The sequence below is a fragment of the Lepisosteus platostomus genome, chromosome 7 (genome assembly GCF_059453375.1).
Source record: "Lepisosteus platostomus isolate fLepPlt1 chromosome 7, fLepPlt1.hap1, whole genome shotgun sequence".
Lineage (NCBI taxonomy): Eukaryota > Metazoa > Chordata > Actinopteri > Semionotiformes > Lepisosteidae > Lepisosteus > Lepisosteus platostomus.
Window position 1 is genome coordinate 46,069,472 of NC_142617.1, and position 17,799 is coordinate 46,087,270.

Consider the following 17,799-nt stretch of genomic DNA (forward strand, 5'->3'; position numbering starts at 1 on the left):
GTTGCTTGCTGGGACAGACTTGGGCTCCCCCGTGACCCTGAAGCAGTTAGAAAATAGATTGAATAATGTATAAACAAGTTGAATATGAACATGATTTTTGCACACAGTTTATTGTTGTCCCAACAGTTTTATTGAATTTCTGTAAATGTAGTGTTAAAGTAACAAGTCACACCTGTTTAGCACTTGACACACACTACAGGAAATATCAGTAGCTATATGGGAATGTTGAGTTTAAGTAAATGCATACCATTGATGTGTGAAAGAGGAGACTTCTGTTATCTTGTCAACAAACATTAAGAATAGGATTGCAATAATATGTCCCCATTACATGCACCAGAAGGACAATGATAATAAAACACAAGAATAAAATATGTTAGCAAGTGCTAAATGGAGCGGTAATATTCAAATAAGTACAAGGTACAAGGACACTTAAATCAGTAACTTTGGTAGTAAGAAAATAAAGTTAAAAAAATCTACACTCAATGTACAATATTGCACTTTAAAACAATAATATATACAAGCAGTATTTTACAATGCACTACATTAATTACAAAAAGCTAAACACAACACAGAATCAAAATCAGACCCATCATAGTATTCAGGAAACTAAAGGCACAAATGTTGGGCTGTGGTACTCTTCAGAAGTTTTCCACGGGTGTCTATAGTGCCAACTGAAACAGTATCTCTTCCCTTGATACCCATAATACAAATTTAAATACTGTAATGCACTTCACTGTAGGGGAACCTTTCTTAAAATCTTAAAACTTTTCCAGACATGCTTATATATGGACACAACTAGCTACAAATATCATTCTGTCATTTTTATTCAAAATACTGTTATTAAGCATTGTAAGTGATCAACTGCATCAATAACAATAGAAAACAGTCTAAAATACATTTACCCAATAATAGTATGGAGATCTGAAATTATTTAAGTGATTTTTTTCTGTTATGATTTAATCAATTTTATAAAATGTGAGATGTAATTGTCTTATTATTCAGAACTTTAGATCATAATCCTTAGTACACCAATGGCAACCATGCCTTCACGCAGGTGAATGGTCATTAATAATACATTTTACACTTAATTTCTAAGTCCTGAATACTACATATTTTAAATAAAACTGTACACACAGGTCACTTTTACTACTAATTAACAAATTTAGTAAGTCTGCATTATTTTAAGTACACATTGAAAAGAGAGGAAAAGTAATGGAACATTTTGTGTGGACTGATGAATATCCTCAGAGCTGAGCCTTCACATTCTCATTCTCAGTCTCATTAACAACATTGGCTTACAACAGTAGATTAAAATGTTTTAGGTTAAAAACTTAACAGACATTAATGGCCTTTTATTATGTCTCTCAAATCACTTATACAGTATATACACAGCATAGCAATAAAATAGCATAAAAATATTCAACACTGTACTTAGTAACTACTGTCTGTTATAGATATTATAAGGTGAAGTGCTAAATCATAATCACAAATAACTTACAGAAGTGAAAAAACTGCAGTTCGTCATCTAAAGCGACTGTTCCTCTCAGTGTGTACCATTCACATCAGATACCACACATTATTTTAAGCTCAAATCATATTTTAACCCAAAGAGTGAGTCTTGCACTTTTCTTAATCTGCTGACTCTCCCTTTCAGAAAATGCAGAGCAATCATCAGGCAAGACCTATTACAGCAGCATACAGCACAGTTCAGAATCACTACTTGGTATGTGTCAGTTGCACTATATTATTCATTTTTAAAGTGCTGAACAAATGTATTTCAAACACTAAAAAAACAACCCTGCTTCAGACTGTTGTCTGTGGCACAAAAAAGATGCTGAGTCTTGGAAAACATCCGTCAGTTTAAATCTGTACACAGCAACCATATGATATACAAGTGTCCAGAGCATAAGGGTGTCCTGTGTTTGCCTTTAATTTTCTTCATTAAAGTCCTGCTTCCATTAATGGATGCCCAGGTCTGCTGAAGAATTCTTCATTAGTAAGCAGTGAAGTGTTGAAGCATTTATGCAACAGTAGAGATTTTCCAGTACATTATTAAAGTCTTTATTTAAAATAGTTTGCCCCTCAAAAAACATGAATTGTCCAGTACGTCTATAATTTCAGTTGCATTCGTTTCTGCAGTTTATGTTTTTGTGCACCATCCTGATCCTCCTTGTCCATTTGTAGATTCCCCTACCACTGATGAGCTCAGGTGGCTTATGCTTCCCGGCAAGACTCACAGCATCTTTGCTTGTAAAGATCTATGAGACATAACTTGAGTTGCTTTACAACAGCACAGTAATGGGTTGTATCTTTGCATTCACCTCCTTAAAAAGAAGAGAAAAAACAATCAGACACTAAGGCCATAAATCCACGACTCCTACTGGAAGAATCAAGTTATTTACTTAGGAAGAGGAATCACTCTAAATGCAGTGTCTGTAAAAGCTCTCAAACCTGTTTGCTTTGTTTTTGCCTCCTAGGATAGTAACATGTACTGTTAAAGAACATAAACCAACCACTTAAACAGTATAAAAGATCAGTTACCCAGCCATATTTCAACAGTTACATTTTAGATATTTTGTCTCTTCGAAACACTTGTTCAATATTTAAATTATTTGGCTAAATTAACAGAAGAGAACAGCTTTCTGACATACAGTGTGTTTTTTGTACAGTGAAACAGAGGCACAACCAAGTCTCCAAATCCAGTTACTGATTTGCACTAGAAAAACACTGCAGCTTTCTGCCAGATCTTATTAAATAACAAGTGTGAGACTAGTTACATGTCTAAATTATATTTATTATTGTAATCAGACTTAGCACCATGAGGGATTCCATTAAACATAAAAAGCTGAATTATATTTTGCAGCACATGTTTCACAATTTCAATCTGTTAGCACCATAAGTCCCTTTTTCAAACTTAATTATTATGATGAGCAGATAAAGACAAAAATCTGCCTCCCGTAGCGCTTCAACAAAGTAATTCAAATCGCAGGGCAAATGACTGTGTAATAGTGCTGCTCTCATGGCTCTCTAAGTGTATTAGAAGGAGACGAAGTGTGAGGACTTACTGCCACAGGAAGTTGCGTTACAGTGCTGCCACGTGATTGGACGCTTCTGCCAGGCACAATGCTGGTCTGCCAGGGTTTTGTTGTTCTTCTTGTGAACACACTCCACTCTGCGGGACTGGAACCCACTGCCACAGGCCGCAGTGCAGGGCCTCCACGCCCCAGCCCTCCACTGAACATTACACATCTCTGAGGGACAGGTTTGCACAGAGACGGGCCTGAAAGGTTACAGAAGACACTCTTCTGCTTTAGAAATTGTTCTTAACTCAGCCTCAGATTACATGTTCCCTTTAGCTAGCCCAAGAAAGAGCTTTAGAAGCTTTAGAAAGCTTCAGCTACCCCTACCTGGGTTACAGCTGTTAGAATTTTAGTTCCACATGTGGCCTCTAGGAGACAGTAAATGGCAAGTTTGGATACAAAGGAGAGAACTGAAGTTTGTTGTTCAAATACCAATAGAATCAGAGTGCAGGCATTGCAAACAAAGTAAGAAAAGTGGTTCTATTTCTTCTCAAGTAAGCATTTTTTATGTAAATGTTTCATTTTCCTAACAAAAATGGTTTGCAAAATTAAAGTGGAAATATAACCTTATAAAAATATTATTATACTTCATTAGAATATCCATACAATACAAGTCATACTGCAGAAAGAAAAAAAAAATATTGTAACTTAAAATTCTTGTAACAAAGCTGGCTAAGTTAAGCACTGATAAACAACACTAAAATTTAAATAGTTTTCTGAGTCTTAATTTACTTAAATGTTGTCTTCTATCTCATATCTTACACAAATCATTTGTAGAAAACAATTATCCATGAATCCAAACTTGTGATTGAAGTCCAACCTTTCACCTCTGTTACTTAAGTTGTTTAAGGTGTTTAAATTGATTCAAAATTGTGCAATGGTACCTCTCTCTTGCATCACAGTGGGATTCTGGGATGGCAGAACCGTTCTCATGCTGACACACCACTGTGCGCCGCTGCACAGTGAGGGCTGGGCCTAGACATCGGCCTGAGCACTGCAACAAGAACAAAAACTGTCTGTGACAGGCACAGGAGCAGCACAAGAACAAAAACTGTCTGTGACAAGCACAGGGGCTGCACAAGAACATAAAATAATAAAGCTCAATGAAAAGCTGCAGTACGTCACTTTTAAATGCTCAATAGCTACAGCGCTACTAATAGTACTAATACATGCTAATTAAGTCAATACATTTTGCAATAACTTCATTAGGAGCTTATAAGGAAAGAACATTTCAAAACCCTGCTGTGCCCCAGGTTTAGTTATATGATAGCATGCACGTAAAAGATATGGACATATTTTGTATTTTATGTATTTACCTATATTACATATCACCAGTTATTCATATTTTTATTAATATTAGTGGAATAATGAACCTTACCTGACCCCATGACTTCACCACCCACTGAACACACGAGTCTGCCAGGCACTCTTCACTGTCGGTCAGCCGTTCCTCTCTCACGCAGGCTGATGCTGGCAGAATCCTCACATTCCCATGGGCCATCACCTGCTGACAGGAAACTTGCCGATGCCTTGAGCCTCTGCCACAGGAAGCGGAGCACTTAGACCACACAGTGGCCACCCAGCTGGAAATGAACAAGACTGCAGCATCAAACTGCATGTGGAATCCAACAGGAGTCTAATCTAATCCAGCAGGGAGATTCCTGTGGATTTAATATGGATTATGAAAACTGACATTTAGAACATGCAAAGTAAAAATGTTGACTTGTCTTGCTTGATATATTATGTTACAAAAAAGAAAATCAGTGAAGGCAGCAGATACCATTAACATCACAGCTAAGAAGTGGGATTCTAAATGGTTCTGTGCACAATGCTTGAGAGTTTGATGTTTTTATATCCTTCCAGCCTGGTATTGAAACTGGATAACTTGACTTTTGTTAATGCAGGCAATATGTCAGAACATGCACCCTCATTCGTCTAATTGCTATTAACCAAGGATGACCATCCAACCTAAAGCCCAAACTTAGAACACAGCAGTCTGAAACATCAAGGATCTAGACATTCTTACCAAGAAGATAAAACCTGCCTGTGGGAATTGTTCTCTCAGATGTTACTGGAGAACAGGAGTCCAGTAATATAAGACATGCTACAGTTTTAGAGCCATAACTGCACCTGTTTTCTTTGGAACAGCAAACCCTGTTACGCAGAATGTCATGCAGAGAGGGCAGCAAGGCAATTTGAACTGAATGGCAGGTCATTCTGCAGGAATGACCCACGGCCATCTCTGAAGCTCATATTTTGGCAACAGAAATCTCTTTTTAATTAATGGTTTCCTATTCATCTTCTCTGTCCTGTTCTTTAAACAGAATAAGACAATCTCTATTCAGCGCCCCACCAGCAACGTGTTTCACAGTTCAAAAGCCCGCCTCTCCCCAAAACATTGAGGAAGCCAGTGCTGAAGGGCCTCATTTCAGGCAGCCAGTATCAGCACACAGCAGTCAGGGGTTTAAAATGCTCACAGGGGCAGCCACAAAGACCAGCATTGTGTGAAGATCTCCCATGGAGAGTTGCTTAAAGATACTAAGCGGTTTCACAGGCTGAACTGATATTCAGAGCAATGTGTTAGGTTGTGCACATGGGCACAATAAAATGATGCTTTTGGCATTGCTATCCATGTCAAATGAGTTAGATTTAGATTTTAGATTAAAAAAGTATAAAAAGAAGGCAGAAAAAAAGAAAAGAATCTAGAGGCTTTCTGACCCTTCCTGCACATTCCTCTCTAGTCTTCTTATGCTACAGTACATGACTAGCTCTTTGAAGTAGATTATATTTGGTGTACTGCTCACCAACAATAAAGTGAGAGCAGAGTATCTGTGGGCCTGTGGATACAAGTACAGGTTGCTCAATACTTCTGTATTACAAACATACAAATAGTGCTTATAGCTGAATTGAAGTGGACTCTGACCATGTAACACTTACTTCACAATTAAGATATTGCTATAAGATTGTGAGCTATTATCACTGCCTCTACTGAAACCTTGAGTGGACAAACTGCTCTTCTACACAGAAGGGTTAGTATTATGTGGGGTGTTTGATTGTTTTTTTGTTTTTATCAGTTAAATGGTCAGCTACTGTACCAATACTCCAGAGGGAAAGCTTATTATGAAGCCTCAGACTTTTTGCCAGTTTCATGAAATGCAATCCACTAGCAATCAGTAAGTAGCCCGTCTCGGTGGTCAGCTTCAACCCAGATGGTGATACTTCATAAGGGTAGCTCTGTACCTCGGAGGGCAGTCTTGCATGTAACAAGGCTGAGTGCTGGCTGCCGGCCTTGGAAGATGATCGCAGGCTGACTGGTTGACTTCCCTTCCACCAGCACTGAGACAAAGTAGACGCCGTGACTGGGTTCCCCGATTTCCACAGGTAGAAGAGCACTCAGCCCATCCTCCAGGCCCCCATCGATACTCTGCTTGGAGGCGAAACAAGATTGCGTTCAGAACTCCAGAGCACAAGCAGCCAATACTGGAAACATCCACCCATGGAACACCACTCCCCGACAACTGAGGCTGCCATTACACTTTCAGAGCACAGAGAGAAACTAACAGAACATGAAAAAAAACAACCACCTACATAACCACCTGGATACAGGCTGGCTACATTATATTTAAACTAACATAGATGGAAACACTGTCATCCAGTCCGGGGTGTATCCTGTCTTTCGTGTACAGTATAAACCACTTTATCCACTTTATCTGGATAAACCACTTTATCCAGCATTCCCTGCTGGCTAAAGTGGTTTGAACATGGATAGAAGGATAGATTTAATGCGTTGGACTTTGACATACATCTCCATCCATTTCCAAACCGCTTTATCCAATACAGGGTCATGGGGGAGCCAGTGCCTATCCTAGCAAGCAACAGGCAGGAGGTGGGATACACTCTGGACAGCACACCCGTGCACTGCAGGGGAACACACAGATGAAAACACACTTATATCAGGGTTGATTTCAACAGAAGCCAATTAACCTACTGTATGTCTTTGGACTGTGGGAGGAAAATGGCACTCCCATAGGAAACCCACGCGGACACAGGCCAGCACACCAGGAATTAAACCCAGGGCCTCGGTGCAATACAAACACAATATTTAATGTGTTGAGGGCGCAACTGTGCCACCCTCAACACATTCAATATTATGTGTAAATCTTATCGCCAATCATTTGTATTTTCATTGTCAATCATTAATCACTGTCATACCCAGATACATACAGTATATAGACACAGACCTTCTTTATTAATGTTGACCCAAGCAGAAATTTGTTGGGAGTTGATAGTGGTCTGACATCTGTACTGGCCCTCAAACACTCCTGCAATTGTGTTCACCTCCAGGACACGTCCCCCAGCCAGGAGTCTGTACTGGAGCCTCAGGGACTCCTTCAGCGTCCGGTTTTGGAAAAACCAGTAAACATCTCTTCTGTGATTTGGAAGAACTGGACACCCTGAACAGCAATGATGAACGTAATGAACACTTGCAAGTTATCAAAAGCTATTCATTTCAGCTGGACTCATTATGCTTATCCTGCTATGGTACAGGCAGCAGCGTGGAGCAGTGGAAAGGGTAGTGGACTTGTAACCAGAAGCTTGTGACCTCATATCCCTGGTGAAACACTGCTATTGTACCTCTGAGCACAGTACTTCTCCTGAATTGCTCCAGTGAAATATCTAGTTGTATAAATGGGTTGTATAATTGTATAATTTGGATAAAAGGATCAACAAAAATATATTAGTGTTAGAGTGATATGTTCAATTCTAAAGATAATATCCTATTTTAGTTCTAATTATTAGTTCCATAAACATACATATAATATACTTCAGACATTTTTATGACTGAGGGCAACATTAGAAATGACTAATTTTTGGTAATATATTTTTTTAAATATGTGTTATATCTTTTACTCCTGCATTTGCAGTTAAATTGCAGATACAATTAAAAACACAATAAATCATGCATCTGTATGCCTTATGAGAAAAAACTAATATAAATATCAAGAGAATTTCATAGTCAAATGTGTAAAGAAACATACAGATTTCTAATTTAATTCAGAAATGATGTAAAAGTGAAAATTGTCAGCTGTATAAATGAGTGCACATATAAGTCACTTTGAATTCAAGTTTCAGACAAATAAATTAGTAATAATAGTAATATAATATACACAAGTATCTCCCTGCTTTGTTTCTTCTTAAATGTAATAAGAATGTAATTACACTTCTTAAACAGTCATACTTTAAAACAAAGAGTATATTGTTTTAGTGCTGACTCAGTCATGCAATTATTTTGTAAGATACTTGTTTGACAGGGATACAGACTTAATGGACAGTGATACCTATGTGCAGAAGTTCCCCAGGCTTCACAGCAATGTTGGATCCAACACGAGAAGCCATCTGGACTCTCCTCTGGCCCTTACCTCTCTCAACAGAGCGCCCTGAGTGCAAGTGATCACACAAAATGTTCATTAGAAAAGAGGACTCCAGACTAAAGTCGTACAAGATAAGCCTCAAAAGCCAAAATCTGCTCTGCTATTTCTAATGCCACATTAACTAGATAATATTCCAAAACTAGATTTAAGCAGGGAAAAAACTTGCTAGATTTGCCTCTTTCAGTTTTTACAATTACTTTCAGAAAATGAAGAACACATTTTGCTCTGAAACAATAAAGCTTAGAGATTTGTGCTGACAGGTGTGTTCACCAGAGCACTCAAGCATGATTATATATAGGTTTCCGTACTGGTATATATGCTTTTAAACTGAACTTGTAATTCTTACAAATGTGTTTTAAAACGTATATCATTTGAAGACCACCATGGAAATAGCCTTTATTGAATCTGCTTAATATCCACAAGGCTTTTAGATTCATAATGTATATCCAAAATGAAGTATGTGATTTTTAATAAAAAGTGAGATGGATTTTACCTCCCTGCTTGGACTGGACTGAGCCAATTTTCATTTCTGCCAAACCAGAGGTTTGGTTCCTGTCATTCACTACTTTTGTCTACTTCTATATTTTATATGTTTGCTAATGCCAATATCAATACTGCATTAATATGTCTGTCTGCAGCATAACAGATTGAACTGAGCTGATGGCAACTGGAATTTTCAAATGCATTCTGAAAGCTGTAAAACTGGGCTTGGAAGAGAGTTTCTGGTTTGCCCTGTAGCACAACAATGTCTTATAGCAAATGATGCACACTGCTCTACAGAACTCACCAGACACATGGAGGAAGCTGGAGGCAAGGGATTTTCCAAGGGGATTGACTGCTACACAGGAATATGTTCCATAATTTTCTAATGAAACATTCTGGAGCAATAAAGAGCCATTCAGAAGGAGCAAAGCATTCCCATTCAATATTCCTTCATTTTTATGCCAGTTTATGGATGGTTGTGGCACACCTGTAACACCAAAACACATTTGAGGGTAATTAATTAATTATGCCGCTCAAATATTTATAAGAGGATCTACAGATTGATTAAAGGCACACTGATGCTCAGATTGGGAAAATCAGTTGCACATTTACTACCTAAGCCATTACGCCTACCCATGCTCTGCTGCATGTGCCTGGAGTGACAAAAGTACAGCCTTAAAATTGTTAGCCCCTTGAAGATTTGAACAAAACTTTGAAAATAAACTACAAAAGATGGTACTTATTAATTCTGTACAAGGAAAACTAAATGACAAATCATCTATGCACAGGAAAAGAAATGTGATGCCTGTATCTGCTTAAGTCTCCAGATAGCAGAGGGAGCAACAGCACAGAGCTAAAGAGTCTCTTAATTCAGTGCAAATATTTTATATACTGTAGGAAAACATCTGTCACAGAAATAATCCACAGAATTTGAATCATACCATCATTAGACATTTTATTGGAGAAAACACCAATATCCTGCCTATGTGATTAACTAAAATGTAATTCATTCCATTTCAGAAAGGTTGAAAAGATGTAGGTGTGCTGAAATTTAAAGTGCAAAGATTGTACACTTATTCAGTCTTTTCTGCTTTTTGCAAAATGAATGGTAAGGGGATAAAAATGTTGTCAGTGACACAGTAAAAAATGTCAGGTAGACGCACACAAGTCAAGCACTTCCTTATAGTCAGAATGGTGGTAGTAGTTGTTGTTCACAGTCAATAATAAATTGTGATAACCCTGCATCAGATACAGTAATCAGATAAAGGTTTTCCAAGAACCAGTGTACTGGTGACATGCTGGATCAGCAAAGCCCAAGCCATGCTTCCCTGAGAAACTCCTACATTTCAGGTTAGGAAAATTTAATTGCCAAAATGAAATACATTTGCTGGTTTATGAGGTCTGCTGTAGGTTAGTCATTATGTACAGTGATGAATTATTTTGCTAAAGTGCCTGTACAGTAGCTCTAGAATTTTGTGTCTCAAAGAATAAATAGAACTAAATAACTAATGCTGTTCATAGTTTCTGTGCTTAACTTAATGATAGAACAGTGGGCTGCTACTCTTACAGCAGTGGGATAGCACACGCAATGTGTTCTGACTGCCCTAAGGGGGCATAGTTGTATCATCCTTTTCTTTTCATAATGTTAGGGGCAACACCGATTCTTTAGCCATTCCAAAACTTGAAAAACTGGCTTCTTCTAACACTGAGTATGGTCAGCCAGTCAATTTAAATGTATTCTTTAACAAACCTCACTTGTTGCCAGACGCAAAGACAGAGACAGAGCTCAATTCAAACCATGTCAGAGAATTACATATGAAAGAGAATCTTATATCTCAAAACAGTTTCTACAGATAAACTTCACCTAATTTTCTCTCAAAAAGAACAAAGCATACCTATTTCTGCTTTAGATGGCACTATTTTATGGTCACTGTTTTCTATATCATATTGTAAAACACAAAAAAATTTCTGTTAGAATCTAAACAGAGCCTTTATTTGACCTGGTTATGGTACACCATTGGTTTAAGGCAGTTTTCGGATGTGTATGTCTTGAAAACCTTTGCAATGTTACTTGAAGTAGCTGCTGGGGTCACACAGGCCTGCTTCTCTGGCAAAGGATGTGCTAAACATACAGAAAAAACGTAATACTATCCCATGTCACATTCGATTTAACTGAAACGTACAGTAATCATATAGAATTTCTAAATCTATTTCTAATCAATACTGTGATACATTTATTCCAATTTTCAATACACTTTAGTGGTTTCCATTTCGCCACTGGATATTTGGCAGGGTGATACACTGGGACTGAGAAGGCCATCTGCTCCAGAGGACAGTGGAGAAAGACTGTTGGTAGAACATGTTGCCCTGGTAATGGGGGATGTGGACAGACAGGTTAACAGGCTAACAGTAGTGAGCAGTTCAGTACCAGGAGAGAGTTTCACAACACCTAAGGAAAACACGCAGACCTGGTTCTTTTCTAGTTATTCTTAAGAGCTTATTTGAGGATTAGCCCTCCTTGTACAGTGGCTTTAAAAGTTTGTTCTATAAATACAGAGTTTATATTTTAGTTTAAATAACCTCACACTACAATTGGAAAATAATAATATGACTGAAAACCCTCACTACGTATCATATGGGTTTTGCGCACATGGGCTAAGATGAAGCTGTGGCACATGCGATCTGCTTGCACTGAGCATTTCTGTCTTGGCACCATGTTCATGGGACGTCTGTATGAAGTATTTTGCTCATGGTGTGATTGAAGGTAGAGACAAGTGAAATATAAAAAGTTCGCTTTCCAAACGAACTTTGAAAACCATCTAAAAACATTATTTTGCTGCCATTTTAATCAAATGTCAACACTCTTGTTCCGGAAGATTGCTTTTGTAAATGATGTGGGTAAAATAAATTCACCATAAGATCCATAAAACCCATAAATGACATGTTGATGTTACACACAATTTCTTTCCAATTAGCTATGGTCTTCATTATTTCCACATATTAGACAGGAACCGTTACCATTATGGTATGCACACTTTAAACTTGCACAAAGTTATAGGTATAAGGGGGCATTAATCATTAATAAAGAAAAATCTTTTTCACTATCCAAGAGTCCATAGAAACCAAAATAAGTCAAAAGTTTCAAATGTCTGTTTTTTTTTCCAGAATCCAGTCTTAATTACTTAATTTATATAAAGAAGGAATTGATATTGTGAAGCTTTAACTCTCATGGAAAAAACAACAACTCACAAATGCAAAGTACAATATTTTTTCAAAAAATGTTTGCATTGGGCTTAAAAAGGAATTTTGCAGTAGTTTACATCTAAAGATTGAAAAATTGTATATGATTTATATCTACTGTACCTTCCTAAGACATCTTGACATCTACCTTCCAAAGACATGCTAGCTGAGTGAACTTCTGTCTGTATATTGCTAAAGTGTGTATCAGTGTGCCATCAACGCAGTCCCACCTTACACCCTGTGTCTGCTGGGCTAGACTCCGGCTCACTGCAACCTTCTAGAGTTAAATGGCTATGGAGAATGGAAGGACTGAATGGCTCTGCTACTAGAATGGTGCTCTTCAAAACTTGCTGTCATTTCTATGCAATCAAATGGTTTACTTCCTTCAAAAGCAGGTCTAATAGTGTTTTTTTTTAAATACAATGCCACTGCATTTAATAAAGCTTTGATGCAGAACTATTACAAGCTGCACTTTCTCCAGACAACATGTGCTGCTGGATTTCAAACAGTTTTCACCAACCTGTCACTGGGCACTCCAGAGTGACTTCAGTTCCAGCGTTTACACTGACTCTGTCCCCGACCACAGCTGTCACTCTTTTGTTCTCCAGGTCTGAAATATTCTTTCCCGAGGCTTGGATCGCAGGGGCCTCTGTTTTGAGAATGAAAAGTCAAGTTGTACATTTCAAACATCATCAGAACAGACTTGGCAGATCACACACAGCTATGACTATATTCAAGTCTAATCCATCCAGCTTAAGTGTGCATGAAGAAAATATAGTATATATCTATCTGTCCACATGCACTATCAATTTGATGATAAAATGTCTTGGTGGTTACTCAGCTGTTTCAGCTTGTATCACAGAACAACCAACCAAAAATTATTGTCACTGTCAAATTATTGTCACTGTGGCATAGCCTTACCAGCATAGAGTAGCTCAGAGGTTTCTGTATCTGACCCCAACTCATTTGTGGCTGCACACCGATATATTCCACTGTCCTGCACTCCAGGGTCTGATATGTGTAAACGTCCACTGCCGTCCCACGACACCCTGTGGAGTGGAGTTCATCAGCAGTCACTCTACACGTCCGCTTGGGTTAAAGGTATACATGTACAGCGTGCACACATACTGTATGATGAAAGAATCACTGAGAGGAATCTGATTCAATCTGGTCACTGTAAGGGTCTAACAAAAAGGTGCAGCTATGACTTTGTTGAAATGCAATAAAAAAATGATATCACTATGCAGTGATTCTTAATTGTGTGCATCAGGATCTATTGATATTATGTAAAATAATTCTTATCTCCTGAAATATTGCTGTACAATATTCTTAGTTGGTGATGTTCGTCTATGTTGCATTGTTGTTTGGGACGTACAAATAATTTCCTACGAGGGATAATAAACCTTTAATTGCAATATGAGAGAATTTCTACAATGCTGTTTCATGAAAAGGGCAAACAACAGCAAACCAACATAACGTATAACAGTTTATATATCAGAATAATTCCTCCAGACTTATTTATTCAATTTAATTTTCTCCAAGAAGCCTAAAAAACCTTTCGCACAAGTCTATTTCCTGTTAAGTCACTTAATGACTCCAAGCCTGACTAAACACAAATTCTTGTAGGTATGAATACACTGTATTTATTATGTTTGGTCTATTGTACGTGTTAGGGGTTTCCCCTCGAGAATGAGATCAAGACTTGGAACTGTTTGTGAAGCCCCATACTAAAAAGACTCTTTACAGCTTTGCAGGAATCCCCCAAAGGAGGAACAATGTGGATGAGAAAACCTAATAAACTATTCTGAATGAATTAACAGTCTGCAGCAAGAACTGCATGCTTATCTTTGACTTGACTGATGGCTGAAACATTTTTCATTTGTCCTAGCTTTCGCTGCTCCATCGGGCTAATAAATCTGCAGTGGTTTCCTCAATGATGGTACAAAGACAGTGGATGCTCAGAAAAACTAAAAATCAAAAATCCTGATTTCAGTTCACAGCATCCAGATACTGTAACAAACACAGGACCATGGGCATCTAAGAGATGAATGTCAGCCCAGGCTTCACATTCTAAAACAATGATTTGATGGCAAAAAATTGACAATCCATGTATTTATTTTTGTTCCTGCCTACTTTTTGATCAGAAGAATCTTCTTCAGACCTTGATAAAAGAAAAAGAAATAGTCCTTTAGTGTGGAATTCCAGATGATCTCATTAAGGAATGTGAACAGAAGGTGGTTTGCAACTCTAAAGGCACGCTGGAGTTTATGATTCTGCGCAGTGCAGTAAGACTACAAAAGTCCTCAGACAGCCTGGTACACCACAAGTGGAATCTGCCTAAGCCAAGAAAGTTTGTATCCTTTTAAAGAAAATACTACACCTGATGTATCAAACATGAATCTATCAGTGCAGGAAAAAAGAAATAAGAAGGACAAATGTAATGACAAGGCATTTATCAGATATAAAATGCCACACTACAAAACATGCTACTGTATCACTTTAATAATGCACACAGAGCACACACAGTGTCAATTCCATACAAGTAAAGTGAATGCAACCCTAATGCATTTAGGTAATGTTTTATTTTTGGTAAAAGAAAAATTGTGAATCATCTGTCATTGTCTTCTTTCTTGAATTGGCTTGAATTGTTTTTTTTTGTGTGGAATTGTAAAATCAAATCTGGAAACTGGTCTGCAGTGAGTAGGGCATGCAATATGAAGAAAGGATAAAACCTTGTGAAGAGGTGCAGAAATTCGCACATCAGCAGCAGGCTAGCAGGCTCAGGAGATCCAGGGCTAGCTTCATGTGCTGTGCACATGTTCGCAATGGAGATGTTACAGGGCTTCTTTATGTGAAGGTGGTAAAATACTCACACTAGGATCTAAGACCCCTGTAGATTTTACCAGCCTTTTGCAAAAGTCTGCAATGAACCTGATTTCAGGCCTTTTGCTCAGAGAGAAGAGAAAACAATCAGCCCAAATCTGGATATCTCTCCCTGAGGAAACCTATGATATTATGAAAGAACCATCAAGGAAATTAAAACAAGTCATGTTGTGAGTAGCTTTTGCACAAAGGAAAAACTCAATTTTGGAGGTCAGTCAACTAGAGGTTGTTCTGACAATACCTTGAGCAATATCATGATCAGTTCCATATGTTGTATTGTGCTGATACACGAGTGCATAAAAAGCTTTTAAAAATCACACTTAGACGAATATGAGTCTAGAAAGTTTGGAAACACTACTTTTTTACATGTATACACCTCTGCTGCAGGCAGCTGTATCTTGACAGTTTCTTTTAGGTCCTTCTCAGTTTAATTCAAGGAGCTGTGTCTATCGTCCTCCTGCCACTTCCAATACAATTGCCACTTCTATTGTCCCATGATAACCTAGTCAATTTCATCAAAATCCAGCTCCACATGAACGTATTTAATCCTAATTCCAACAGATTGCACATTATAGCCATGACAAGGGAACTGAAGGAGCACTTTGTACGATGTAAGGTGGATGGCAGTGAAAGAAGAATTTAGCTTTTAAACAGGTGTGTTGCATTTCAGATGTGATTTCTCAGGCCTACTCATTTTAGCAGCAAAGTCTGTTTCCAATGTTATCTATTACAGTCTGCCTCGCTTCCTTCTTGCAAGTAAGTACAACATCTTCTCATGGAAGACCAAGCATCTGTTTTAAAATTGTTTCTAGTTTCAGAACATGACACAATAGATAGAAAAATAAAACCCTTTGAGAATCTGAACTACTTTCTGTCTCCTTCTATTTTTTGTTTTGTTTACAATACATTTTCAAAGCAAAGCAGTTGTTCAAATTTGGCAAATTCATCTGCTTAGTTTAAGAACCTAACAGGAACTGGGTTTGAGACATCTGGCAGCAAGAATTATAAGAATTTGAAATAGCTCAAATTTCACCAAAAAAGGGCCTACGGCTCCTTCACAAAAATTAATGTTAACTTTCTGTCACCTCAAAGTGTTATAGCTTTCATTACTCAGGCAGCATTTACCGAGTATGAATGTTTTTCTTTTCTAAGTCATACGAAGGGATTAATTGGTGAGCTTAATGCTGCAAAACCTCTTTTGAAGGCTGAAGAGGTTAGATGAATGAAAAAAGAGATTAGAGACCATTTGATACATTGAGAAGTGACTGGCAGGGACAATATGAAACCTAGTGGAGTCTGGGGAGCATTTTGACTTTCAAAATATGCAGCCAGTGTTTTCCTTTCATTTTATTGGACACCGCAGGAGAGCTATGTTTTGGTTGGCAAAGCCTGAAATCGATTAAATACACTGGGGCGTATCCAAATAATTCTGTATCGCCTTTATCTTTTTTTCTTTAATAGTTCTTTTCCTAATCCGAGGACACGCAAAGATTCCAAAGGGGTCCAGACGGTGGGAGCTCAGCGACAGTGTCTAACAGTGTAAAGCACATGCTTCCTAAAACTTCAGCCTGAGCATTCAGAGGGAACATTCTGCAAACCCTAAAACGACATATTGAGTTCAGCCCTTTGGTACTGAATTCATAACAAAAAGTTTAAGGTCCTTCATCTACCCTGATCTCACATTTCATACCCTCTGTGAAAGGGACAAGACCTGCACTGTAAAATATAGCTCAGAGGTCATGGAGTTCTCCTGATTTGTTAAAAAGGGGCAATAGGAAACTTTAGTGCAACTATAAGGAAAATTGCAAAGTTGATTTGGATGACGACACAAGGGACAGGCTGGTGAACAAGGTAGAAAACCGCTCTGCTACATTCTTTGCCTGCTTGGCCTTTGAAACTCCTAGCAGGTAATTCTCTTTATCATGCTTGCACAGCGATGATTGCCTCAGTTCTTACAGGAAAAAGTAAAGACAATGTTTGGTGGCTGTCTGGGTGGAGGTAATTGCAGGCACTTCATAGTAAAGTATAATTGCAAAGATCTGAGCGTGGGTTTTCAAGGACAATATTTTATAATCAACAGTAATTCAGCCTCATTGGGGTTTGGAACCTTCACAGAGAAAATCGAGTCAGAGCCAAAGAATCGTGAGAGACCTGTGAAAGAAACCAAGGACTGCTCTTAGCTTCACCCCCTGAGGAGAGCTATGCAAAATGAAAGTTACACATCTTCCTATGTTATGGCGTTTTGCAAGGGAAAGCAGACATGACAAGATCAAAACAGATTGAAAGGTAGGTAAATCGTAAAACATATATTGCAGTTGTTAGTATTCCTTGCGAAAATGGCTGTACATTTTTTTAAAATAAAAAAAGGACCTTACGTTTTCAAAACATCAGTATGAATATGGCAAAGTACATATAACATAGACTTTTTTGCCATTAAAATATACAGCCCTGTTTTACACATTAAAAGGAAAAGCCACACAGATAACTCTGATCCTACTCTACTGCTCATAAAAACCTTAACATAAGGATGATGTTCTCATTGACATCTACATTTGGCAGAATCCTTCATTTCTTTACACAGAAAGTAAACCCTATTCTTCCTGATTCACCCTCCTTTCCCGAATCTCAGTGTTAAACAAACCTGACCTTGGTCACTTTAACTGAGGGATATTCGGAAGGAG

The 17,799-nt window shown here is 38.0% G+C and overlaps 1 protein-coding gene across 1 annotated transcript in view; it reads right to left on the bottom strand.

Annotated features, from left to right (window-relative positions):
* Positions 1 to 107: 107 nt before the first annotated feature.
* The window catches only part of adamtsl3 (ADAMTS like 3), a 164,192-nt gene continuing 146,500 nt past the window's right edge, over positions 108 to 17,799 (bottom strand). The window contains exons 22-31 of the mRNA XM_088640746.1: positions 13,157 to 13,284; positions 12,756 to 12,884; positions 9,300 to 9,482; positions 8,420 to 8,518; positions 7,322 to 7,534; positions 6,321 to 6,504; positions 4,459 to 4,663; positions 3,965 to 4,074; positions 3,066 to 3,280; positions 108 to 2,324 (exon numbers count right to left, since the gene is read on the bottom strand). Coding sequence (XP_088496872.1) covers positions 2,215 to 2,324; positions 3,066 to 3,280; positions 3,965 to 4,074; positions 4,459 to 4,663; positions 6,321 to 6,504; positions 7,322 to 7,534; positions 8,420 to 8,518; positions 9,300 to 9,482; positions 12,756 to 12,884; positions 13,157 to 13,284 — 1,576 coding nt within the window. The 3' untranslated portion in view covers positions 108 to 2,214. The remainder of the gene's footprint in view (positions 2,325 to 3,065; positions 3,281 to 3,964; positions 4,075 to 4,458; positions 4,664 to 6,320; positions 6,505 to 7,321; positions 7,535 to 8,419; positions 8,519 to 9,299; positions 9,483 to 12,755; positions 12,885 to 13,156; positions 13,285 to 17,799) is intronic.